Source organism: Ochotona princeps, chromosome 26 (assembly GCF_030435755.1).
Source record: "Ochotona princeps isolate mOchPri1 chromosome 26, mOchPri1.hap1, whole genome shotgun sequence".
NCBI lineage: Eukaryota > Metazoa > Chordata > Mammalia > Lagomorpha > Ochotonidae > Ochotona > Ochotona princeps.
In genome coordinates, this window is record NC_080857.1 from 26,139,375 (window position 1) to 26,165,994 (window position 26,620).

The 26,620-nt window shown below is 45.1% G+C and overlaps 1 protein-coding gene across 1 annotated transcript in view; it reads right to left on the bottom strand.

The window, feature by feature from the left end:
- Positions 1-26,620, bottom strand: part of MTHFD1 (methylenetetrahydrofolate dehydrogenase, cyclohydrolase and formyltetrahydrofolate synthetase 1) — a 76,626-nt gene that overhangs the window by 32,519 nt on the left and 17,487 nt on the right. Inside the window, exons 2-8 of the mRNA XM_058655532.1 lie at positions 22,263-22,347; positions 9,585-9,644; positions 9,245-9,298; positions 7,430-7,566; positions 7,119-7,219; positions 5,271-5,407; positions 4,279-4,390 (exon numbers count right to left, since the gene is read on the bottom strand). Of these exons, the coding sequence (XP_058511515.1) occupies positions 4,279-4,390; positions 5,271-5,407; positions 7,119-7,219; positions 7,430-7,566; positions 9,245-9,298; positions 9,585-9,644; positions 22,263-22,347 (686 nt within the window). The remainder of the gene's footprint in view (positions 1-4,278; positions 4,391-5,270; positions 5,408-7,118; positions 7,220-7,429; positions 7,567-9,244; positions 9,299-9,584; positions 9,645-22,262; positions 22,348-26,620) is intronic.

The following is a 26,620-nucleotide window of genomic DNA, read 5'->3' on the forward strand; positions in this document are numbered from 1 at the left end:
CTTGGGGACCAAGCCCATAGCACATGAAACTTTGAAATACAAGCTACATCTAAACCATAACACCCTTTGTACAGTTTTCAAGTCTAACACTCAAGTTAGCCTAAAACACCTCTTGTGCCCCCATTTCTGGGTTACCACTGGGCAATTTAGTTCACATAGGAGACACAGACCCATTACAGCACAGCTAAATGTTGAACTGGAAGAGTTCATGTTTACTCCTAAACCAAACACTATGAACGTTGTGTTTGCCAACGTGGTCTGTAGGAAAAGTGACTTCTTAACCTAAGTAGATGGCTTCAGAAACCAAAAGGCACTTTGGGTTTCAGCTCCCAGCCTAGAATTTCTCTTTCATTGGGAATCTGCAGGTAAAAACTCAGCATAAAATTTAGCTTCACACTGAATTTGAACACCTCTGATGACAGAGGCGATATAGAAGCCATTACACTGGGAAGGTCAAGTCTGGACTGGGGCATGAAGCAGAAACCACTCCCTCTTTATGTAACCCTCCCAAATAAAACACTATTAATCAAGCCCTTCTCAAATGATCTTTGACATACCAAGCAGGAGGAATTCTTTCACATGTTCTGTGGCCAACATTTTCTGCTCTGTATTTAAAACTTAAGACGCCTTTTTGGATGGGAAAAATGCATGCCATAATTCATTCTTAATTTGACACATCCCTGTTATCCAATGCAAATGTTTTAAAATCATCAAAATATGAAATAAGCAGTGGTCCAGTTGTGAATACACTGTTTGTAGTGGGAGCTGGTGTTTAGTGTAATGGTTGGAATGACAGGTGGGACACCTACACCCCATATCAGGGGTGTTGGGGTCAAGCCCTAGCTCTGTTCACAGTTCCACCTTCTTGTCAAGGTACATCCTAGGCAGCAGCACGTGATGATTCAAGTATTTGGGTCCCATCTGGTACCATCACCGAGGAAGGAAAATAGAATAAATCAAACAAGTACCCCCAGCCAAATGATGATGACAAAAATTGGGGAGAATGGAGACTCTAAGGTCAACTGTGTCAGCCAACAGACATTGGAAGCGTTTCCTCATCCTTGGATCAGCAAAATTAACAGCATTTCAGAACTACTGAAACTACCCAGGCAGAACACTCAGAGTGTGTGCCACATTGGGACCCTGGGTTGATATCGGGTAGCCATTCCCAACCCTGGGGGTACTGCGATGGTTGGGAGGCTGAGTATAGCTTCTCCCCTTATCTCCTCCCTTCCTCGAAAAAAAAAAAAAGAAGAAATAGAAAATTTTGAAACAATGATCACATCCACTTGTCTATAACCCACAACCCTTCCCATCCTGATCAACTATGTAAGTAAACAAACGAAAAGTATTTGAGTCCCTGCCATCCATGTGGGAAACCTGGATGAAGTTCCAAGTTCCTGGCTTGAGCTTGGTCCACCCTCAGCTGTTGAGAGCACTTGGGGAAGTTAACCAACAGACGAAAGGTCTTTCTGCCTATCCCTTTTTTTGCCTTCCAAATACTTTATTTTATTTTTTAATTAAAGTGACTGCAGAAAACAGTTAGGTCCTTCAGCCTTCTCATTGGTCTATTAACTCTGTGATTTGGCCACTCCCTGGGAGCAGTAACATTCAGCCTCAATATTTATTTTGCCTATATGCTCAGAATTAGCAAAAACGTTACTGATCAGGAGGGAAGATTTCCACCTTGATGTTATTTCTACCTTAATATGTCAGGAAGCCACGGGAACAGGACAGTACACCTAAGTCAATGCTCCTTATCTAGCTCCAAGACCCCACCCAGGTTCTCCTTCTGCACCTCTCACTTTGAATCCCAAAGATGCCAAAGGCAGGAATCTGACAGAGAAGATGCCAGTTTTTCAACAAAGTGAGCTTGTCTGTTATATTGCCAAGTATCCAAAGCGAGGAGTTGTAGGAGAGCAATTTCTCTATCACCCATTAGGTAATTATACTACCAGAAAGATGAGTGATCAATTATGAGCTACTGTCTTCACAGCACGGCAGGCAGAGTGGGAGGGAGGTTAAAACAGTGAAGACTTGACAGTGACTAACGCTCCTGGCACCTCGGTGTCTACGCTCAAATTTCAGATGAAAAGGAAAAAAAAAAAAGACTGGTTTTGCTGCAATTCCTTCCTGCAATGCAACAGAAGCCAGGAAGGCGGTCATGGCACCCTCAGACCACTGCCTGAGAGGAGCTGACAGCCTGACAAGGAGAGCAAAGGAAACCAAATGTGAACTAATGCCAGGTTCTCTGGCAGAGTGGAGGGGGAGCGGAGGATTCTCAAGAAAGAGAAATCATCCTTGTTTGAGAGGAATCTCACAGCATCTGGGAGCAAGAGTAGACATCACAGAGGAGGAGAGGGCTCAGCGCACACCACTGAGCATTATTCAGTCACGTGGCCACGGCCCGCACCGTGCTGATGTTCTGCAGAAGCGGCCCATCAATTACACTGTGCCTTTCTTCATCCTGTGAGATGTGCTCCAAGCATTGACCAGATGGGACAGCTCCGAAAGATTATGGAAATGGAATTGCAGGAGCAATTTAGTATGGTACAAAAACATTTTTGAAATCCACACACACAGTCTTCAAAAAGTTCATGCCAGATGTGTATTATCTAAATACTATGCAAATTTTAAAATTGTTTTACATCAAAATAAGCTCACTTTTTTTTTTCCTTTGGGTTATGTGAGGGGCAGACAATCAGACTGAACAAGAGCTCCTACCCACTGGCTCATTCCCCAAATGAACGCAATGGCCAGGGCTGTGCCAAGCTGGAAGTCAGGAACCAAGAACTCAATTCAGGTCTCCCATGTGGATGGTGGCAACCCAGCTACTTGCTTTCTCCTAGAGTCTGCATCAGGAGGAAGCTGGAGTCAGAAATCAGACTCAGACATTGCAGTGTAGAAGGAGGGCATCCCAACTAGCAGCTTACTCTTTAGGCCAAGCACCCACCCCTAATCTTATCTTTTTCATTCCTTTTTCTAAGAACTTTTTGAAGCCCACTCACACTTTTCTTCAAAATTCTAGGGTTGCTAGAACAGCCTGCTTTGCCAAGGATGCAAGTGTGGAAACCCACCAAGAACAAAAGCACAGGGAAGGAAAAACGGTCCAGCTCAGCACAGGCGAAGACAGGAGCTCACAAGTACAGGTGGTTGCTGAAATTCATATGGGCTTAAGAGGCCTGGTGAGGCACATGGAGGAAAAGGCTTAAGGCAAGGCAAGAGCAGGTACAGGTCTGGGTAGAAATCAACTGGGAGCATGGAAACCAGTGAGAGCCTCATCCAGCTAACACTAAGAATAGGGAAGACAGAAGCACGTTCCTGGTATTCAAAAATGGGGCCAATATGGGAAACGTTTGGAAAGAAAACTTAGAGGTTTTAGATCTGGGGAAGGAAAAATGCATTATTATTACCTGAAAGAGATAAATGAGAAGTAGCTTGGCGATGAGGATACCATGTATAGTTTCACATATGATTTAAAAGGAATAACTTAACCTAAAACCATGAGCAAAATTGACATTTTAGGAACTGACTGTTGTTTGCATGTTTGTAGCTTTTGACTATACTCTTGAGGAACAATGTTTAGTTTTTTTTTTTCTACTTGCTATTTGTTGAATTCCTTACCTAACAGAGTGTTAAGCCAATGATTCGCTGAATTCCTTACCTAACAGAGTGTTAAGCCAATGATTCCAAAGCCACCTGAAATCATGTCACTGTAAAACTTAAAAACCAAGAGGGAGTGGGGTGCAGAGGGTACAGAAAGGGGGTGCAGATATGTTTCTGGATCTGTAGTGTGAAATGCATGAAATTTGTTGACTTTACATAAATAAAATAGTTTTTTTTTTTAGAGAAATCCTTGTAGAGAATTCTAGGGATGATGAGTCCCTTTTGTGTACTCTCACAGCATTTTCAACAGTCACATCATATTCTCAATCTACCAATCTACCATCACCTTTGTTAAAATAAAGGGTGATCAACATGAAGATGGAGCATATTCCTTCTTCTGCCTCACTCAACACCATTCCCCTCCCCGCCCACTCTGCCACCTCCATCCCAGACACAGCATGGAAACCACGGGCTCTGACAGCAGGGTAGGTCAGCCTGTAAGGCAACATTTCCACCTGCTAGCAGTATACACCCTTGGGCAATGCCTCCTCTCCCTCTGGTCTTCAACTGTAACATGAGATGGAAGGTCTTCACTCAGGCTGCCCTTGACCTAGACATCACCTCTTGCAGGGTTTTCTACCAGAAACCACTTCCTCCCCCAGCAACGCTCACCTGGTATATAATTGATGCCACAGTCAATGACCACTGCCCCAGGTTTGATCCACTCCCCTTTCACCATTTCAGGCTGCCCAGTCGCAACCACCAGGATATCTCCTTTGTTTACCTGGGGACATGAAATAACGTAAGAAATTTAAAAATGACACCTATCAAAAGTCCTTTGTATTTTCTACTGAAGTCTTTATTTCTACCCACTATTTCACAGGACACAGGGTTAAGGCAAGTGAAAGCCACTCAGTTTCAGAGCCGTATACTGCTATGCTCAGCCCTTCATGTGTCATAGAGCCTGTCTTCCCCTGGGCATTTTATCAAACAGGAAAGCAACGAGCGCCTGCAGCCTAGTGGGGGGCACTGCTGTGGAACCAAAGACCTGGGACCCCTACCCTGGACAATGGAATGAGCAGAGATAGCACCACAGAATGTTGTTGGGGCAGGATAAGAAGCCAAGAGGCTGAACCTTTCTCAAGTGTTCAAACATCCCCTGTGCTACCAATGGGGACATGGACACATGAGCATTCTTGGACTCAGGAATGTGATTCAGTGATGCACCATGATTGCAACTGCTGTAGATGTCACAGAACTATGACTTACAGCACCTCTCATCCCCCCGAGGCACTTCTGCCTTTGAGCCCATCATCGTGAGGCACATGGGATCTGGCTGCCAGCAGCCAATCCTAGGACATGCACAGCTGATCTTGTATCTACCATGAGGCAGTCAAGGGGTGGGAAGTCTACAATCAGAACCAAACTCTGCATACATTTGGCCAAGTTTTTACTTTCTTCAGCTTGTAAAAGACAGGAACCCCAGAAGTACACAGAGGTGAAATGAGTTAAGGCAGGAAAGGTCCATGCGATGGGCTTGATACTTCAGTGTTGGCCATTGCCATGTTGTGAAGAGAACCGCAATACACAAAGAACACACAGTCATGAGTGCGGATACCCATGTGTACACACGCATGTGAAACACCTTCTACTCTGGAACCCACCTCTTTATCCAGATTGGCAGTCTTGGAGTGGCAGGTGGTCACGGTGGCATTGTTCCACAGCAGCAGGTCATGCATTGGGGCACCAACTATTTTACTCCGTCCGACCACCACGGCATGCCTGCCGGCAATCTGCACCCCTGAAAGGCAAAGTCAGCAGGTACCAGAGGTGGGTGAAAGATGCTGCCCTCCTATCGGGAAGACTCCAAAGAACAGGTTCTTTCTGAAAACATTCCTTTTTTGGCAATAATATTCTCAACTCTAGAATTTCAGCTATAAACTGGGACTTTACATGTGTCCTTGTCGCTGTGGGTTTTTGAGAGCTGCTCAAGCCAAGATCCATTCATTGAGTCATAGGGGAGTGGGAAGAAATCCTACACTCAAAAAAGAAATCCTGACATAACACCAAAGAGCCATATGGCAGAAGGTATCAGATTACATGACATGGGAAAACTGGTTATTACAATAAATAGGGTATATGCAATGGGACGGCGAGAAGTGGAGGAGATCAAATTAGTATCAGTTATTCTCTCCAACTTTGTTTATGCAGTTGTATCCAAATTTCTCTTCTGCCTTAGGGCCTGAGCCATCGGAACTACAAGAACAAAAAGTGTTCCTTTGCAGTGGAAGTCATAAAAGGGATATTTTACTATAGTTTAAAGTTACTTTTTGCTTACTCAGCTGCCAGTCTTCCCAAAAAATGACAATGTATTTTCAGGAGTGACCCATACTCTACTCAATGGAGAATCTTTAGGGAGCATTCACCTGCTCATCAAAGAGATCTGGTCCCATGACGAGCACAGAGATAAAGGGAGGCCACAGCTGCTTGGAGCCACCAACTGGAGCCTGTGAAGGAGCTGGCCATCCAGAAGAAAGCAGAGAAAAGGTCCCAAGAGTGTGACCTGAGCCCTCCTTCCTGGGTAGCATTGGAGGGAGCAGACCCTTACATCAGGCAGCTTGGATGTAAAGTATGCTTGCCAAAAATCAGTTTCACAATCAGAAGACAAGCTCAAAGGTGATGCAAACATCAGGAGCATCTAGAAGCAAAGACCTGACGTGGGGAGGGCTTAGAAGGCACCTTCCCGTGCTTTTCAGGAATTGGCAGGCTATGTGAAGCTGCATCAGGCAAACAGTAGTTTCTCTCTCAACAAGAGGAAGTGGGAAGCTGACAGCTGCCGCACCTCAGGGCCTGTTTTCGTCAGGTCATAATACACTGGGCTCTGAATGTGCTAAAGACACAAATGTGGTTGTAGGGCTGAACTGTACTGCCTGTCCCTGGGCCTACGACTTGACCTTTTCTTGCCAACCACAGAAAACATGGTGGTCAGAACTTTCCACTTGAAATGTCTGGCTTACTTTTTTGTTCTAACAGCCCCCCCCCCAAAAGTATTTATGATGAAATCAAAACACCAAAGTGCTAACTAGGTAACTCCATAACATGGCCAATTGTTGAAGAGATCCGGCCATGTGTTTAGTTTCAGAATCTACAGGGAGATTTGGTGTTGGTTTCAGGGATGGTGAAACGTCATTAAATTTGTATGGCCTAGAGATTATTTTTTATTTTCACAAAAACAAATTGCTTTGAGCTCAAATAACCCTGAGTTCATTTCTTGGCTCTACTAGCTCTGGATAAGTTCCTTAATCTCCCCGAGCCTGTCTTCTCAGCTGTGCAACAGCAGTAACCCCTATTCCATAAAGTTATGAGAAATTAAATAAGAAATTAGGTAAAGTGCCCTGTGCCCTTCAGATAGGCCCTTTGGCCAATCAATCCATTTCTTTCCGGCGTAGGGTATAGCCACTCTATACTCTCCCATGTGTCAAGGCCAGGTTCCAGGCCAGGCTGGTTTTTACCTGTCTTTTTTATGAGCTCCAAGCATCCTTTAGGTGTACAAGGGATGAAACAGTCATTGAGATCACCTCTAGCAAGCTTTCCGGCACTGATGCTAGTCAATCTGCAAGAAAAAAGGGGAGTTGTCAGATAGAGGTAGTTAGAAGCAAAGCAGGAGGCTTTGAAAGTTTGTGAAGAAAGGAATTAAATACAAGTTTCTTTGGGCACAAGAAAACCCATGTGGGTAGTGCATTCACATATACGTGTTCCCCATGAACTTTTGCAGTGCACACATGGTGATGAAGTGTGCCGTGGGGAGCCAGGCCACACTCACCCATCCACATCCTTCTCAGGCACGATGGCATTGATGAGCGCTTCGGTATTGATGGGATTTTCTGAGTCTAAAGGCAGCTGCATGATGAAGCCGTGGACAGTGGTGTCCTCATTCAGAGATGTGATACACTTCAGCACCTACACGTAACGCCATGTAGAAATCAGATGGGACGGAAGCAGTCAACAAGGCAAAAACATCAGTTCTGCCCCACTGTCAACTCCCCAAAAAGTTTCATCACTGTCTTCTCTGAGTGTACCTCTCCCTCAGGTCCTGTGAGAAACTCTGCTTTAAATTAGACTATATTGGGCCCGGCACAGTGGCCTAGCGGCTAAAGTCCTCGCCCTGAACGCCCGGGATCCCATATGGGCGCTGGTTCTAATCCCGGCAGCTCCACTTCCCATCCAGCTCCCTGCTTGTGGCCTGGGAAAGCAGTCGAGGACGGCCCAGTGCATTGGGACCCTGCACCTGCATGGGAGACCTGGAGGAAGTTCCTGGCTTCTGGCTCCGGGTCGGCACAGCACTGGCCGTTGCGGCTCACTTGGGGAGTGAATCATCGGACAGAAGATCTCTATCTCTCCTCCTCTCTGTATATCTGACTTTGTAATAAAAATAAATAAATCTTTTTAAAAAAAGAGACTATATCCCTCTGGTGTTTGGTAAAGAAAAATCCACTTAAAAAGAAAACTAGGAACTTTAATGACTTATTTCAAAAGCAATACACACACTGCAGCCACTCAGATCAAAACACGGTACAGCAGTGTCCAGGCACGTTTTCTATAATGACAGAAATATTTTGTAATTTGCACTTTATAGCACTATGATGGCTACTGAAGTAATTGAGGAAGTGAAGTTTAGCTTTTACTTCATTTTTACTAAATTTAGAACATGGTGGACAAAGCAGACAGATAATCTACATGAGCTCTCGAAGTTTTTTTTCTTGCCTACTCCTGGCAACTAATCTTCCTACTTAAAGTCAACCCCCAGTTTCAACTTTGTAATCACCACCGATCTGGGCTGCCTATTCCTGAGCTTCAGATAACTGAAATACATACAGGGGTACTTCAAAAGGTCCAGGGGGAAACTGAAATCAAAAGGTAATTTTATTTTAGTGCAAAAACTACCTTGAAGTCCACGCACAGTTTTTTTTTCTTCTATTATGTGCATTTGCATAGATTTTTTGATGATTCTTTGAATACAACACAAACTCCAAAAAATTTTACACCAAAATAAACTCTTTAATCCAGTTTTCTGTGAATCTTAAAAAAATTTTTTTATTTGAAAGGCAAAATGACAGAAAGAGAGAAATAGAGAGAGATTTTCCTTTTGCAGGGTTCACTCTCCAAATGGCTTGAACAGCCAAGGTTGGACCATGCCAAAGCCAGGAGTCAGGAACGCTAACCGGGTGTCCAGGACTCGGGTTATCATCGGCTGCCTCCTCAGCTCATTTACAGGCATTTGGATTGGAAGCAGGGCATACTGAGAGCAGAAGCAGACACTCCAGAAAGGAATGCAGTGAGCCCAAGCAGCGGCTTCCCCACTGCAAACAAGGCCCACTCCATGAACTTCTGGAAGCATTTTGTCTTCGATTTTTCAATGCAGAAAACTCCAGAACCCCATGGCTGATTCTGAAGCTCTGGGCACTGAGTCTTCTCCTGCACCCCTTCCTTGGTGGGTATTTGCAGAGTCCCTAGCGGTCTGCATTCTGCCAAGAAAGAATTCCCTTGAGGGCTTAGGAATGTAAAACACATCACCTGCTTTAGTTCCATTAAACCAAAAAGCAGAAAAGAAAGCCCCGAGCTGCCCCTGACAGCTCACCTCCGATTCTGTGGCTGTTCTTGGTAACTTAATGTGAGTGGCTCTAATTCCAATCTGCAAAACAACAACATGTGACATCGGTAAACGGCAACAGCAGCTGACACAGCACCATTTATTTCTTTTCCTGCAATGACTAGAACAAACCAGTCAGAGGAGTCCCCATTGCACTGAAGCAGTTTTGTGTCTGCTATTCCTGCTCTCTGGGAAGTTTAGAAAAATTATGATGACAACGTGCTCAAGGGCAAATCACGGCTGTTAAACTACTCCTTTCCGCTGTGGGTGCTAACAATCTGTACAGGGGGAGGTCAGAGGGCAAGGGCAAAGAGGCGACAGGCCTTACCTCCTCAGCAGCCTTCAACTTCATATTTATATAAAGATTGGAATCATCTCTGTTGCCAACCTAGAACAATAAGCACATGCCAGTTAGGTGGCTAGGGAATAACAGAGTGCGTGGAAAAGCTTCTAGAATTTCAGTGTTGATAAAAGGATATGTTCAAGCATGCCACCCTTGTGGCAGAACACTTCCAGGACAGACGGGAGGTGGAAGTAGGAAGGACAGAGTGTAGCTGACAACCTGGGTGGCATTTACAGGTCTACCCCAGCGGAGCCCAGCAGCTTCCCACTGGAAAGGCCATCAGGAAAAGGTAGCCGGGGGCTCTTCTGGTTAAGGGAGAGTGCTTGGGGGCATGGTGGGCTGAGAAACTGCTATCAGGCAGGGAAAAAAACTTTAGTTCTCAGGGACCGGAGCACCTGAGTGACAGAACATTCTGCAACAGCCTCTAGGCACATGGAGCGCGGAGCCCAGGGCACTCACGCAGAACAGAGATCCAGCCAAGGAACTCCACAGACAGGCAGCAGGGTGGCACGGGAGCCTCGTCTTTTTCACCACCACATTTTGTCTGTGTTCTTTGGTCATGAACATACTTCTGGGTTTTCACTGTAACCACGTATCACTAAGAGTTTACATACATAATGTTTTATTTTTATTTTTATTTGAAAGGCAGAGTTACAGAAACTGAGACAGTGGGAGAGGTTCCATGTACTGGTTCTCTACCCAGTCAGCCACTACGGATAGAGCTGAGCTAAGTAAGGTTAGGAGCCAGGAGCTTCTTCCAGGGTCCCCTGTGGGTGCAGGGGCCTAAGAACGTAAGGTATCCTACACTACTTTCTCAGGCCATAAGTAGAGAAATGGATCAGAAATGGAGCCTATATGGGATGTTGGTGTCACAGGCTGAGGATTAACCTACTGCACCACTACGCAAGGGAGAGTGGCTATCACTAAGGCTTTACTTCTTGTTTTACAAGTACTTTGCAATACTCCTGTGATTGCCATTTATCTCCTTTGCAAGACTGAAAAAGGCTACAACATATCTGTTCTTGCCCACAACTGCCATGGGCAATGTGGAAGGGCCCTTGACGCTGAAGGTAATGCAAGCCAGGCCGCTCTCCACAAGCACAAGAGAAAGAGGCCAGACAGCCCAATGTGTTGGTGCTACTGCAGGGTGGTCCCCTCAGAGAGCTGAGATAGGCACTGACGCGTGGCTTAAGCTGTCCGTTTATTTGCGTAGTTCTCAGGGGCCTCATTTTAAATTTCAAGAAATTCCCCTGGAGGGGAATTTGATGGTTTCTACAGGTCATTTTGTACAACACAGTAGTCCTTCCCCCAGGGACTTCCCGAGAACTGTGGTATTTGCTACCTTATGTTTCCTATTTAATCACTTTCTAATTAGATAGGGGACTCCAAACAGTTTGTAGAAAAATGGAATTAAAAGATAAGTTGGGGGCCCGGTGGCGTGGCCTAGCGGCTAAAGTCCTCACCTTGAACGCCCCGGGATCCCATATGGGCGCCGGTTCTAATCCTGGCAGCTCCACTTCCCATCCAGCTCCCTGTTTGTGGCCTGGGAAAGCAGTTGAGGACGGCCCAAAGCTTTGGGACACTGCACCCGTGTGGGAAACCTGGAGGAGGTTCCTGGTTCCTGGCTTCGGATCGGCGCGCATCGGCCCGTTGCGGCTCACTTGGGGAGTGAATCATCGGACGGAAGATCTTCCTCTCTGTCTCTCCTCCTCTGTGTATATCTGGCTTTGTAATAAAATGAATAAATCTTTAAAAAAAAAAAGATAAGTTGGGGCCAGTGCCATGGGTACAACAGGTTAAGCCAAATATGATGCCAACATGCCATGTTGGAGTGCAAGCTTCAATCCCCACTGCTCTGCTTTCAATCTAGCTTCCTGCTAAGGTGTCTGGGAAAGCAGTAGATGATAACACAAGTGCTTGGGTCCCTGTCACTCACACAGAAGACCAGGCTGAAGTTCCTGGCCTGGTCCAACCTGGCTGTTGCAGTCATTCCGGGAGTAAATCAATGGAGTCTGTTTCACTCATCACTCTGCCTATCAAATAAACAAAAAAATCTTTTTGGAGTTTAAATATATATATATATATATATATATATATTTTTTTTCCCCCATTTATTTGAAAAGCAGAGCCACAGAGGTCTTCCTCTTGCTGGTTCAGTCATCAGATGGTTGCAATGGCTAGCGCCTGGCCAGGCCAAAGCCAGGAGCCAGAAGCCTTATCTGGGTCTCCCACATGGGCAGCAGGGGCCCAAACACTTGGGCTATTTTCCACTACTTTTTCCCAGATCTTTAGCAGAGAGCTGGATCCAAAGTGAATATAACCAGCACCCACAGGAAATGCTGGCATTGCTTTACTGGCTATGCCATATGCCAGCTCCCCTTCTATATTTTTTAAATAACTAAGATTCTGAATATCCTTATAATATATGATAAATGCTTGGGGACAGGATACACTAAGCACTCTGATTAGGTCACTTTACAGAGTGTGTTTGTATTAAAACATCACACTGTACCCAAGAAACATAGATACAACATTCATTTGTTGGGCCCAGCGTTGTGGCCTTGAACGCCCGGGATCCCATATGGGCACCGGTTCTAATCCCGGCAGCTCCACTTCCCATCCAGCTCCCTGCTTGTGGCCTGGGAAAGCAGTCGAGGATGGCTCAAAGCCTTGGGACCCTGCACCTGCATGGGAGACCTGGAGGAAGTTCCTGGCTCCTGGCTCCGGATCAGCGCAGCACTGGCCGTTGCGGCTCACTTGGGGAGTGAATCAACGGATAGAAGATCTTCTCTATCTCTCCTCCTCTCTTTGTAATAAAAATAAATAAATCTTTAAAAAAAATATTCATTTGTTGATTTAAAAAGATTTCACCCATCATAGGCATTTTTATAGGGGAAAACAGTTATACAATCATTAGCAGACTAGAGGCACAAAGAATGTTTAGCTAAAGAACATTAGATTCTTGACTGGCATTCAAGCGGGTGGGTGGCAGGCTGGTTTCTCAGAACAAATCTTTATCCCACTGCAGTTTCTCAAGAAAACCACTTAAGCATTTTATCAGGAATGCTAATGCCTTCCTTGAAGGCAGCTGAGGTCTTTTTCCAGAACAGGTTAAAATGGCTTCTTTATACCAGGAGTATGCAATCTGCTTCTGCCAAAGGCAGGCAGCATGTATTTGGGCCTTCGTGGGACACAGACCTTCACAGCCACTGCCACGACTGCATTTTAAACCCTTCGCAACCTGGACAGCATTTGGACAAGGGCCAGTGGACCAATCCCTGCTGTCTACCAAAAAATATCTGGGGTATTGTTTCACTCATTACTTCTGTTTGTCTGAGGAAGCTTTTGTGGATAGTGAAGCAAGTCGCATTTTGCGATTTTTTGTTGTTGTTGGTTTTCTTCCCTGTACTTTGTGGGGACTGAATGAGCTCCTGTACTGAGATATTACGTACTCTGAAAAACTCTTGGTAGAAAGCAAGTGGTAGGTACCTTTTAGATTACTAAGTCAAAGTATTTTATCTGTTAGAGTAATGGACATAGATGTGTATTTATATCTCTTAGGGAAAGTCAAGTCTTAATTTCCTATAAATATCTGGTTCTTTGGGAAGGTGCCCATCTGCTTTATTTTTTTAAAATTCCAGGGGCCCGGCAGCATGGCCTAGTGACTAAAGTCCTCGCCCTGAACACTCCGGGATCCCATATGGGCGCCGGTTCTAATCCCGGCAGCTCCACTTCCATCCAGCCCCCTGCTTGTGGCCTGGGAAAGCAGTTGAGGACGGCCCAAAGCTTTGGAACCCTGCACCCGTGTGGGAGACCCGGAAGAGGTTCCTGGTTCCTGGCTTCGGATCGGCGTGTACTGGCCCGTTGCGGCTCACTTGGGGAGTGAATCATCGGACGAAAGATCTTCTTCTCTGTCTCTCCTCCTCTCTGTATATCTGACTTTGTAATAAAAATAAATCTTTTAAAAAAAATTAAAAAAAATAAAATTTCAACTGTAGGTGCATGCTTGGGCCAGAGGAGTGTTCTTGAATGCCATGCTAAGAAATTGGAAAAGCAAAGGGAAGCAAGCGGGTTTTAGAGGGATACCTGGGTTCATATCCCAGACCTAGTGCCTTTATTGTAATTGTGGCTTTGGACAAACTACTCAAGACCTTTGAACAACCCTTGATATGGTTTCTAGAGAAGCTCCCAACCTAGAGAGGAAGTACATAAATTAGAACAATCAGAAATCTATAAACATCATTTAAATTGTACAATAGACACTGTATATAGTATGTTCAGTCCTTCCTTCCACAGGATGAAGAACAGGTCAGGAACAGATCCACACTTAGCAAGGGCAGCTGTGGTCAAGGGGACCTGGGTCTAGAATCAGAAACCTTAATCCACCAAGCAGGTGACTCTAGGGTTCCAGGGGTGGGAGCAACGGGAATCAGGGAGAGGGAACAGATTCCAAGAGCTTCCACGAGTGGCAGTTCAAAAAGTTTGTGGCTGGGGTAGGCATCATCACACAGCAAATTTAAATTAAATTAAGCTGCCACCTGGGATGCCAGTATCCCAGATTGGAGTGCCTGGTTTGGATCTGGCCACCCCACTTCCATGTCGGCTTCCTGCTAACTCACAACAGCAGGTGATGCCTACAGTCTTTCTGCCAGCAACATGGGACACCAGAATGGGACTTCCTAGCTCCCTGGTTTCAACCTTGCCAAGCCCCAGCTTTTGTGGACATTTGGAGAGTGAACCAACAGGTCTCTCGTTCTCTGTCACTATATTTCAAATAAATAAATGACCATGTTAGAAAATTTTCAGGGCCCAGCGACATGGCCTAGAGGCTAAAGTCATCGCCTTGAACGCACTGGAATCCCATATGGGCAACGGTTCTAATCCCAGCAGCTCCACTTCCCATCCAGCCCCCTGCTTGTGGCCTGGGAAAGCAGTCGAGGACGGCCTAAAGCCTTGGGACCTTGCACCCACTCGCGTGGGAGACCCGGAAGAGGTTCCAGGTTCCCGGCTTTGGATCGGTGCAGCACCGGCTGTTGTGGCTCACTTGGAGAGTGAATCATCGGACGGAAGATCTTCCTCTCTGTCTCTCCTCCTCTCTATATCTGACTTTGTAATAAAAATAAATAAATCTTTATAAAAAAAGAAAATTTTCAGAAAAAAATAAGCTTGTGAAAATGAGAATTAAGATGTTCATTTTAGTGCAAAGAAATTGAAATTTATGCTTAGCTTTTCACAATATCCATTTTTCCAGGGATTCTTCTGATAAGATTTATTTTTTGAAAGTCAGAGTGACAGAGAGGTGTGTCTACCTGTTGGTTCACTTCCCAAAAAGCCTCAATAGCCAGGGCAGGTCCAGGTTGAAACCAGGAGCCTTAAACTCTACCTGGATCTCCCACGTTGATGGCAGAAACCCAAGTGCTTAAACTACCTCCACCACTTTTCCCATAGGCATGTAGCAGGAAGATGGATTGAAAGTGGAGTAGCTATGGCCTGAACTGGAGCTTGAATATGGGAAGCCAGTGTCCCAGGTGGGAGCTTAACTTGCAAACCCCAACATCAGTGGCTCCACAAATATTTTAAGGACCCCTCAACTTAAAAATTTTCGCACCCTAGTAAACCTATTTTCCAATTCCCATTTCCCACAAACGTTTTGAAGTGCCCTCTTTTTAAAGATGTTTATTTTTTATTTAAAAGGCAGATTTACAGAGAGAAGGAACGATAGAAACAGAAGGTCTTCCATGCCCTTGTTTACTCCTCAAATGGCCACAATGGCCAAAGCTTAACCAACCCAAAGTCAGGAACCTCTTCTGGATCTCCCATGTGGGTGCAGGGTTGCAAGGATTTGAACCAATCCTCCGCTGCTTTCCTAGGGTATAACAGGAGCTGCATAGGAAGTGGAGTAGCTGGGACACGAACCAGTGTCCATACAGGACACCAGCACATGAAGCTGGAGGATTAGCCTGTTGAGCCACAGTGCAGGCCCCTTGAATTGCTTTTATAAGAGACAAAATCAATAGGATGATAATCCTTCAAGGGTGGGGACTAAAGGACAAAATCCCTAAGGAGGCGACCTCCACAGGATGTGTGGGCAGATGCTAGCACTGAGGCTGAGAGATGCTGAAACAATTCATCGCATAAGCCAAGGTCTAGATGCGGACTCTGGTGCTGAAGTCCAAAACTAAAATAGTCTGACATTCCCAGCAAGGACACTGGCTTATCGGTAAGGACACAGGAGACCAGCTGTGGAAGTGTGTCCCTGAATAAAGACTCCTGCAATCCATAAATCTAAAGTCCATGGCAGAAGTTAATTTTTAAAACAGGTGGGAGAAAAACATTTCCTGAAATTGCTCAAGAAAAGATCATGTTACAGGACAGAATTACAACACATCTTAATTGGCTTCATGTTCGGCTCTAGATTGGGCAGCACTACACTCTGTAACACACAATAACTGTTTTAAGGAGCTGAGCAGAAAAGGCAGGCTCTGCTAGACAGGAAAAAGCTGCCATAACAAAGAACAAAAGGCAGTTTGGCCATTTCCAGAGTTACCATGCTTGTTAAGGGAAAGTCAGAACAATAGAAAAATAACTGGTAGGCCTGGCATAGTATCCTAGTGGCTAAATCCTCGCCTTGCACGAGCCAGGATCCCATGAGAGTGCTGGTTCATGTCCCAGCTGCTCCACTTCCCATCCAGCTCCCTGCTTGTGGCCTGGGAAAGCAGTGGAGGACGACCAAAGCCTTGGGACCCTGCACCCACGTGGCAGACGTGAAAGAAGTTCCTTACTCCTGGCTTTGGATTGGCTGTTTCAGCCATTGCAGCCACTTGGGAAGTGATCCAGCAGACGGAAGATCTTTTTCTCCATCTCTCCTTCTCTCTGCATATCTGATTTTCCAATAAAAATAAATCATCTTAAAAACAACAACAGGGCCCGGCAGCATGGCCTAGTGACTAAAGTCCTCGCCCTCAACACGCCGGGATCCCATATGGGCACCAGTTCTAATCCCGGCAGCTCCACTTCCCATCCAGCTCCCTGCCTGTGGCCTGGGAAAGCAGTCGAGGACGACCCAATGCATTGGGACACTGCACCCGCATGGGAGACCTGGAAGAGGTTCCTGGTTCCTGGCTTTGGATCGGCGCGCACCGGCCCGTTGCGGCTCACTTGGGGAGTGAATCATCGGATGGAAGATCTTCCTCTCTGTATATCTGACTTTGTAATAAACTGAATAAATCTTAAAAAACAACAACAACAACAACAACAAAAAAGAAAGAGTTGATCTTTAGCAAGAGTGACTCCATTTTGATTTTTAACTAGGTCTGTTGGGAACCAGCAAGGGAGCTTAGTTCAGAACAATGGCCTCCTGTGGTTTTTAATTAACAGTCTACAAAAAAAAAAAAACACCAGATTCCTTGCTGATGGCATTTACCCTTACTACAACAAACAATTCATTGGAATAAGCCAAAAAATAACCAGTCTCCAAATGTGCTAGGTACACGCCCACAACATACACCCCTGATCCTTAGTAATTTGCCAAAAAAAGGAGGACCCACCACAGCAGAGAACACATGAGGCATTGAACGACAGACCTTCTGCTCTTCTCTGCCATGCTAAGGCCTCTCAGGCAAACAGCAGGGTAGCAGAAGGAGGCTCTGAAAGCACTGTACTCTGAGATGCTTGAGGAACAGGGGAAAGAACTTAGCAAAGAATGAAATGATGTGTGTGCAGACATTCAGCTAGGGAGAAGGTGACATGAAGAAGAAGCTGATGTTTTCCTGAAGGGACTCTGAAATGAAATCAATTTGCCACCCAAATGAAGCCCTTTAGATATTGATTCGCAAATTTGTACAAATATTTATTGCATGCTTGTATCCATGTGTTCACTCCTGAATGAATGTGGACGGAGTTCAGGGAAGAAACTCTACTAGGCAGGGCCCTGCATAGGCAAGTATCTTGTGAAGGTCTGGGTCTGGCAAGGCCATGTAGCTGCAGAGACCCCAGGGCTGAGCCCTCTGACGGAGTGGTTTAGGAATCAGGGAGTAGAGGAACCACACCCTATGGAGGCTTGAGTAGGGAGAAACACAGCCCCATCCAGAGTCCCAACTCAGAAGAGTTCTGGACTTAGCATTTATTACCTTGCCAAGAAAAAAGACTTAGGGCATTGCTTCTGGAAATGTGGGCTATTTCAAGTCCCAGGATCCTTTCTTTTTTCTTTTCTTAAGATTTACTTGTTATTTTACTTGAAAGTCAGAGTTACAGAGAGAGAGGAAGACTCAGAAGAGAACATCCATCCACTCTCTCATTCCCCAAATGGCCACAATGGCCAGGCCAGTCTAAAGCCTGGAACCTGGAGCTTCCTCTACATCTCCCATGTGGATGCAGGGGCCCAAAGCCTCGGGCCATGCTCTGCTGCTTTCCCAGGCTCATCAGGAGGGAGCTGGATTAGAAGTGGAGTGGCCAGGACTTGAACCAGAATCCATATGGGATGCTAGCATCACAGTCAGAGGATCAGCCACGATGTGAGTCTGCAAAATATTTTTGTAACAGTGTTTGTCAACCTAAATAGCATGAGTTTTCCAACGTACAAACTCAAGACAGCAATAGGCATGGACACAGTGAGCTGTGGGTGCTCGGAGTAGCAAAGGAGGATAAAGGAGTTTCAGGGTAAAATGCAGAGGTTATATAAGTTGTTTTGAAACATCTACCCTTAGCTACAAAGATCAATAACAAGGACAGTGTCAGTCTCTGGCTGGCAGGGCAGAAGACCTCATAGAAGCCAGTTCCGCAACAGGGTTGTGTGTCTGGTGGCCTGTCATTCTGCTATAGGGCACTGGCCCAAGTGACTCCACCGTATTGTTGACAACTTTTACTAACTTTTCCACTGTGGCAACTTCTGTACTGATGACACAAAAGTTATATCACTGGTCACCTAACAAAAACGAAGACAATGTCAGCCACCCACACCAGTTGGAAGATAGCCACATAATCTCATAAAACCAGATGGTAGTTTCACATAGGGATGCTCTTGATAAAACTGTACAAATTTGAAATTTTATGAAACCTCCACCTTGAGTGCATGTCTTTCTCATATTCTATTCGATCTTGCAAGCTGAACAAGACAATTTTTACAAAGAGCATCATCTTTACTTGGAAGAACAAATGACAAACAGACTATTCAGGCTTGAGTATTTGGCAAATATTTTCTCAAAAATGAAAAAAGTGAGGCTGGCACGTCAAGAAAAACAACCAGTTGTATTTGCTGCCAATGATAAGATGTGAGCTTCCAAGTGAAATTACAACTTTTTATCCACACTGTGAGCTTGACAGCTTCTCAATACATAAGACCTTTCTGATGAGATCATTGGCAATACTAATGATTTTTTAAATATATGACATGAGGAAATGTGTTAACATTTGGAAGATGTGCATTATTCAATGAACAATTATTCTCCAGATGAGGAATGAAGGACGTGACAAAACCATTCACAAGTAAACACCCGTACCAGCTGTAGCAATTGGATATCACAAAGTAAAAAAAATACACAAAGACATAACAAAGCATTAAGTTTCACTGATAGGGCTCAGATCCTACATTACAACTAATCTTTAATTTTTTGTTTCTTTGCTTTTACTCTATTTGAGCGGCAAGCAGAAAGAGAAATAGAGATCTTCTATCTGATCTACTCCCCAAATGCTTGCAGCAAACAAGGGTGGGCCAGGCCAAAGCCAGCAGTCTAGAACTCAATCCGGGTCTCTCATGTGCATGGAAGGAATCCCCAAACATCCGAGCCATCATCTACTATATCCCAGGACCCACAATTAGCAGGAAGCAAAGTAGTACAGACTCAAGCAAATCACTCCAATATGGAATGCAGGCATTCCAAATGGTGACTTAATGCTGCAAACGGCCACCTCACAAACTAACCTTTAAAAACTTTACTTATAGAGGAAGTGGTTGTCCTAGGAGTTCAGATGTACCTTGGACACCCAGACACCTTAGCAGTGAGCCTAGGTTTGGAGCCCTGCCCAGCTCCTGACTCCATCTTCCTGACAGTGCACATCCTGGGAGGCACCGGGGGATGGCTCACATAGTTGGGTTTGTATCATGAGAGCAGCAGGTTGAATTCTGGGTTCCTGGCTTTGGCCTGATGTGGCCCCAGTGGTCACAAGGACAGGAACTATGGGATAACAGATGAGAGCTCTCATTTTCTGTTGCTCTCAAATTAATTAATAAATTAATTTTTTAAAAACCTACTTATTGAGGGATGGCCACTTAGCCTAGAAGACAGCTATACTGGATGCTGCAGTACCTACATTTGATGCCTGGTTCCAGCTAATGACTCCAGCTTCCTGTATCTGCAGACACTGGGGGCAGCAGTGATGGCTCAAAGTATGGGATTCCTATCACTATATGGGAGACCAAAATGGATTAGGCATCTGGGGAATGAATCAGCAGATAACAGCTCTTTCTATCTTCCTGTCTACCCCACCAAACAAAAAAGAGAGAAAAGATCTCTAGGAGATTTACTAGATGAAAAAAAATTATTCACAGCTCTGGTGTAATCATCAAAGAAAAATATCCATAATTACACATCCATACAAGGACAGATTTTCTCCATGTATTTCAGTCAGACCAGCTCTCAGTAAGAAACTGAATGCAGAAGCAAATGAGAATTCAGCTCTCTTCCATTATGAAAACGGTAAAGAATTACACAAAAATTAAAATAAACCTCCTTTTTGGATAAAGTTTGTTTTCAAAAAGTTGCTTTTCCATAAAAAAGTTCTTTATGCTAACATAGCAAGCTTATTAGTGGCATTGTTAAAAGAACAAATACTTTTTAAAAGATTTACTTATTTTTATTTGAAAGGCAGATTTTACAAAGAGAGAGAAAAGGAGAGATAATAGAAAGAGATCTTCCACCCACTGGTTCCTTCCCCAAATGGCCGCAATGGCCAGAACTGAGCTGATCCCAAGCCAGGAGCCAGGAGCCAGGAATTTCTGTGGGTCTCCCATGTGAGTGCAAGGACCCAAGGACTTGAGCCATCCTCCCTCTCTTCCCAGGTCATAAACATGAAGCTGGACGGGAAGAGGAGCAGCCGGGACATAAAGCGGCACTCATATGGGATGAAAGAGCCACAGGACTGTGGATTAGCTTTAGCATCACCACAAAGAACCCAAATGAATAAACATTTCTAAAGCTTCTAGCTTTAATTTTTAATGCAGTACATAAACATGATAAAGGACATAAGCAAAAACTCCAAAAATCTCATGAAAATACACATCATAGGACCACTTGGGACACCCATATCCCAGTAGGAATTCCTGGGTTAGTGCCCCAGCTCCACTTCTGATTCCAGTTACCTGTTAATATGCACCCTTGGGAGGCAGTATGTGGTAACTCAAGGACTTGGTTCCCGACCACACATATGGGAGACCCAAAGTGAGTTTCAGGCTCCTGGCCTTGCATTTGGAAACAGAACTAATGGATTTCCCTGTCTGTGTTTCTGTCTTTCAAATACATAAAAACTCTGAAAAAAACATTTTTAAAATGTATGCATACATATATATGTATAATGACAAACTAAGCATAAATTTCGTGTGTTTTTACCAGCACAAATTTATCTTTAAATTTCATTTTCCAATGAATTTTTTCAAATCCTCCCTTTAAAAGTATAAAGATATTCTACAATGTCGCAGGTTTAAGAGATCTTGGCCAAGAGGCCAGCACATAGGTCAACTGGTTAATCCTCTACCTCCAAGCACGGTATCCAGTATGGACACCGGTTGATATCCTGGCTATTCCACTTCCCAACCAGCTCCCCTGTTTGTGGCCTGGCAAAGCACAGGAGGACAATTCAAAGTTTTGGGACACTGCACCTGTGTGGGAGACCCAAAAGAAGTTCCTGGGGCCCGGCACAATACCATAATGGTTAAAGTCCTCACCTTGCAAGCCCGGGATTCCATATGGTCGCAGGTTCTAATCCCGGTAGCCCTGCTTCCCATCCAGCTCCCTGCTTGTGGCCTGGAAAAGCAGTCGAGGATGGCCCAAAACCTTGGGCCCCTGCACCTGTGTGGGAGACCTGGAAGAGCTCCAGGCTCCTGCCTTTGGATTGGCTCAGCTCCAGCCGTTGCGCTCACTTGGGGAGTGAACCATCAGACGGAAGATCTTTTTCTGTGTCTCTCCTCCTCTCTGTATATCTGCCTTTCCAATAAAAGCAAATAAATCTTTAAAAAAAAAAAAAAAAAAAAAAAGAAAGAAAAGAAGAAGAAGAAGAAGCTCCTGGCTCCTGGCTTCAGATCGGCTTAGCTCCAGTTTTGGCCACTTTGGGAGTGAGCCAGTGGATAGATCTTTCAGTCTCTCCTTTTCTCTGTAAATCTGTTTTTCAAATGAAAATAAGTCTTTTAAAAAGAGACCTTGGCCTAGGTTAAGCGTTACCAGAGTAGAGCAGAGCAGAGGGCCACAATAAGCCAGCTGAGCCAGAGATAAGGTAAGATTTTGAGCTAAAATATGGGCTTGCAAAGAGAAACCATAAAGTAGGCAGTTGCACACAAAAGCAAAACAGCTCAAGATGGGGAAGAAGAGGGAAAGGAGGTGGAGGAGGAAGAGGAGGAGTGTTCTTGACAGACTGAGTAAGGCCGTAGCTAACAAATATACACTATGATGGTACCTGTAAAATAGCAAGGCCTGGAGTGAACCCAGGGACTTGCGCCTTCATTTGAGTGACGTCATTCTTCAGTTTCTCTCTAATTTGGCTAGAGAAAAAGGAAAAGCTGGGGTTAACACACAATACTTAAAACACAAGAAAGTAATGGACGATTAGCCATCTCTTCTTCAAATGAGCAACTTTTGAGTGGATATTACCTGATACATGTACCATGAACTCTGCAACAACGTTCCAAGACTCAAATAGATGCAGATCTATTCCAATGTTTTGACACCAGCTGGGGATACATGTGGGGATAGTTTAAAATGGATTCACTGATGGCATCCAAATTCACACAGTGGGGCCGCCACTGTAGCACAGCAAGCTAAACCACCACCAGCAATAGTAGTATTCTATAAAGGAGCATTAGTCCGAATCCTGACTGATCCACTTCCTATCCATCTTCCTGCTAATGCAAAAGCAGTGGAAGATAATCCAAGGGCTTAGGTTCCTGCCACCAATGTGAGAGACCGAGATGGTGTTGCAGGTTCCTGGCGCTGGCCTGGTCTGACCTTGGCCACTACAATCATTTGGGGAGTAACCCACTAGATGGAAGATCTTCTCTCTGTGTCTCTTCCTCTCTTTGTCACTCTGCTTTTCAAACAAACAAAATACATCGCTAAATAACATCATATAGTAGGCATAATAGGTTAAGCTGATGCTTGAATCCCATATGGATGCTAGTTTAAGTCCTGGTAGCTCTGCTTCTGATACAATTCCATGCTAACACGCCTGGCAAAGCAGCAGAGGATGGCTTATGTCCTTGGACCCCTGCAACCATGTGGGAGACCCAGAAGAAGCTCCTGGCTACTGGCTTTAGGCCAGGTCTAGCCACTGTGACACTTGGGGAATAAATCTCTCTCTCCCTTTCTATCTATAACTATGCCATTCAAATAAATAAACAAATCTTAAAACACACACACAGTGAATCAATGATAGCCTGATCGCAACTCAAGTTCACAACTTTCGCTCAATCTACCCTAGTAAAATATCCATAGGATATCCACATGAAACTAAATTATAAGTTAATGAACCCCTCCCCAAATGTGATAGAAAAATTTACAATTACAATCAAATTCACAAAAGAATTTTCCTTACAACAGAATATAACAAAAGGTTTGAAATATAACCTCTCGGTACATAGGATAGTTAATTTTTCAACATATTTCAACATAGGGTAACATCAAGATAGGAATGCTCAAATAACTGAACTTAGGTTAGATACATGATTTAGCCTTCAACTCGAACAGAATGTCTGTGTGGGAGAACCACTCTTGTCCCTTAGCTTTCTTCACATTACCCACCTGAACCATATTTGGCACACAAATATACATTCACATTGGCACAGCTCTCATTCTAATTTAGTCTGTCCCATTTCTGCTTCCCCATGCTTGACAAACAATTGACATAAACAGGCACACGAGTCCTCAGAAGCACATTATGTGGGCTTGTCTATTAAACACTGAGAATTCTGAAGGATATAAGAACTCATTCAAGAATGTCACATTTTATTTCTAGTCAGAGACCTTTTTTTTTTCTAATTAATATTCTCTACAATAGAACTTAAAAGAAGAACAAACAGCCTGTTGGTTTTTCACCTTGAAATCTGGCCTGCGACAAGGCCACAGTTCTGCTCTGAGACAAGAGAACAAGAAACACTGGCTGTGCAGAGTGCCACTGCCCAGTCAGCTGTGCTTCCGGCAGCTGCAGAAGGCCCTGGGAGGGCCACATTCCCAGGTTCACCTCTCCCTCTGTCTCTCATCCCTCCAAGCATGCTTATTAACACAAGGGACTTGAGATCACTTTAGAACAGTTCATACATATAACAGGACTTAAGCAGATGATGTGTGCATGTTTGTAACCCTATAAAAAAGGGTCACATACCGCACCACCAGCCAGTTCATGTTACGGCCAGGGCAACAATCAGGCTGGGCTGGGATAGGCTGCAGCACCCACCAGCAGGAGCTGGAACAGGGCAGTCTAGACCAGGAGTCTAGACCAGGCCAGGCTGTGCAGTAAGGTTGTGGATGCTGAGGTGAGGCGAGTCATGCCAGTCTGGGGCTAGTAAGGGTCAGGTTCGTGAGTCCCAGGGGCGGGGGATCTGACAGGGCTCGGGTAGCTTGGCTCTGGACTTGGGACTCACCTGTTTGGTAGGGGCCGGGTTCGTGAGCCCCAGGTAGCGGGTGGGAGGGAGCCGGTGGGATTCGGATTGCCTAGCCTGGGGTCTGGGATCTGCCTGTCGGGGGCGGGGGGTGTCAGGTTCATGAGCCCCAGGGGTGGGGGATCTGGTGGGGTTCTGGTCCTTGGGCCCACCTTCCAGGGAAATGTTGGGTTCATAAGCTCAGGTCGCCTGGTCTGTGTCCTGGGTCCCACTAGGGAGGGCAGCGCCAGGTTTGTGAACCTCAGGGGTGGGAGATCTGGCGTGCCTTGGGTTGCCTGACCCAGGTCCTTTGGCCCCCCTGCCAGGTGGGTTTCGGGTCCATGAGCCCAGGGGCTGGGAGAATCCAGCAGGGCTTGGGTCATCTGGCCTGTGCCCTGGGGTCCGCCTGTGAGGTGGGTGCCAGGTTCATGAGCCCCATGGGTAGGGGATCTGGAGAGCCTTGAGACGACAGGCCCAGGTCTTTGGGCTCGCCTGCAAGAGCTTTTCCCTACTTAGTGAAAAAGGCGGAGCAGCGGACACAGGCCCAGCTGTAAGAGCAGAATATGGCAGCTCATTTGGTGCCATAGCAGAAAGAGAACAGAGCAAACTGAACAACTACCCTAGTCAAAGGATGACAGCAAAAAATCTCAGTGAAACTACAGGATTACTATGTCAGCCAATGGACACTGAGAAGGGGGTTTAATCACTCAATTGGTGAAATCGGCAGCATTTTAAAGCTATCCAAGCCACCTGGACAGCACCCTCAGGAAATGTACATATGGAGAACCTGGGTTGATATGAGGAGGTGGTTCGTCATCCCTGGGTATTGGGATGTTTGGATGTCGTGTGTGGTTTCCCCTTTTATCTCATCCCTTCCTCCAGGAAAAGCAAATTTGGAAACAATAAGTTCACCCAATTTTCCCTAAACATTGATCCTTCCCACCCTGGTCAACCATGTAATCATTATAAACAATAAAAAAAAAGGAGGGGGCCACAAAGGGCCCGGCACGGTAGCCTAGTGACTAAAGTATTCGCTTTGTACAAACTGGAATCCCATAAAGCCACAGGTTTATGTCCCAGCAGCCCCACTTCCCATCCAGCTCCCTGCTTGTGACGTGGGAAAGCAGTTGAGGGCAGCCCAAAGCCTTGGGACCCTGCACCTGCATGGGAGACCCAGACGAAGTTCCTGGTTTTGGATTGGCTGAGCTCTGGCTATTGCAGCCACTTGGGGATTGAACCATCAGACGAAAGATCTTCCTCTCTGCCTCTCCTCCTCTATCTGACTTTCCAATAAAAACAAATAAATCTTTTAAAAAAGGGGGGGCACACAAAGTCTCTTCAAGTTCTGCATCCTCCCCAACACAAACAAAACTCAGTAACTGCAAGGCCAGGAAGGAAAGAGAGACTCTCTCCTGCCCACTCACTCACAGCAGTCACATGACCTTCCTGAGACCAATAAGCACAAAGAAAAGCAAGTGCAAAGGCCCTGGTGGGACAAAGGCCCAACTGGCACTGCAAGCAGTACAGTCAGGCAATCTTTTAGTATGAGTATGAAACATCTAACTGGACAGCTTGCCCTACCAACCACAACTTCTAACTAAATTCTACACCTAGGGAGGCATTAAAGAGTCAGCAACTCAGCAAGCTATATGTTTAGGAAAAAAAAAAAGTCAAACTTAGGATCATTCAAATGATGGCATAGAAAATATGGCACATTTTGGCCCTGGGGCGATGACTGAATTAGCTAATGTTCTACCTCCAAGAGCTAGGAATTCCATCTGGGAACTGGTTCACATCCCAGCTGCTCCACTTCGCATCCAGCTCCCTGTTTACAGCCTAGGAAGGTAGCAGAAGCTCTTCCTCTTTGTCCTTCTCTTAATAAAATGAATAAATAAATATTTAAAAATAAAATAAGCATTTTTTAAAAAAAGAAAATAAAAGTATGGAACATTTTGTTCTTCCTTAAGCTACTGGGCTAAATAAAACATTTTCCACCTTCTGGTTCTGGCTTCCTGTAGTTTGCAACCCACTGAGTCTAAGTATTATTTTTACGTATCCCAGGATCTCTTTCTTCACACGCCAGAGTTCGCCTAATCTAGAATTCTTACAGTATTTGGTAAATACTTTCATTGTATCAGTATGAAACCCACCCTGTGCCTTAACATATTTGTACCTGTCAATC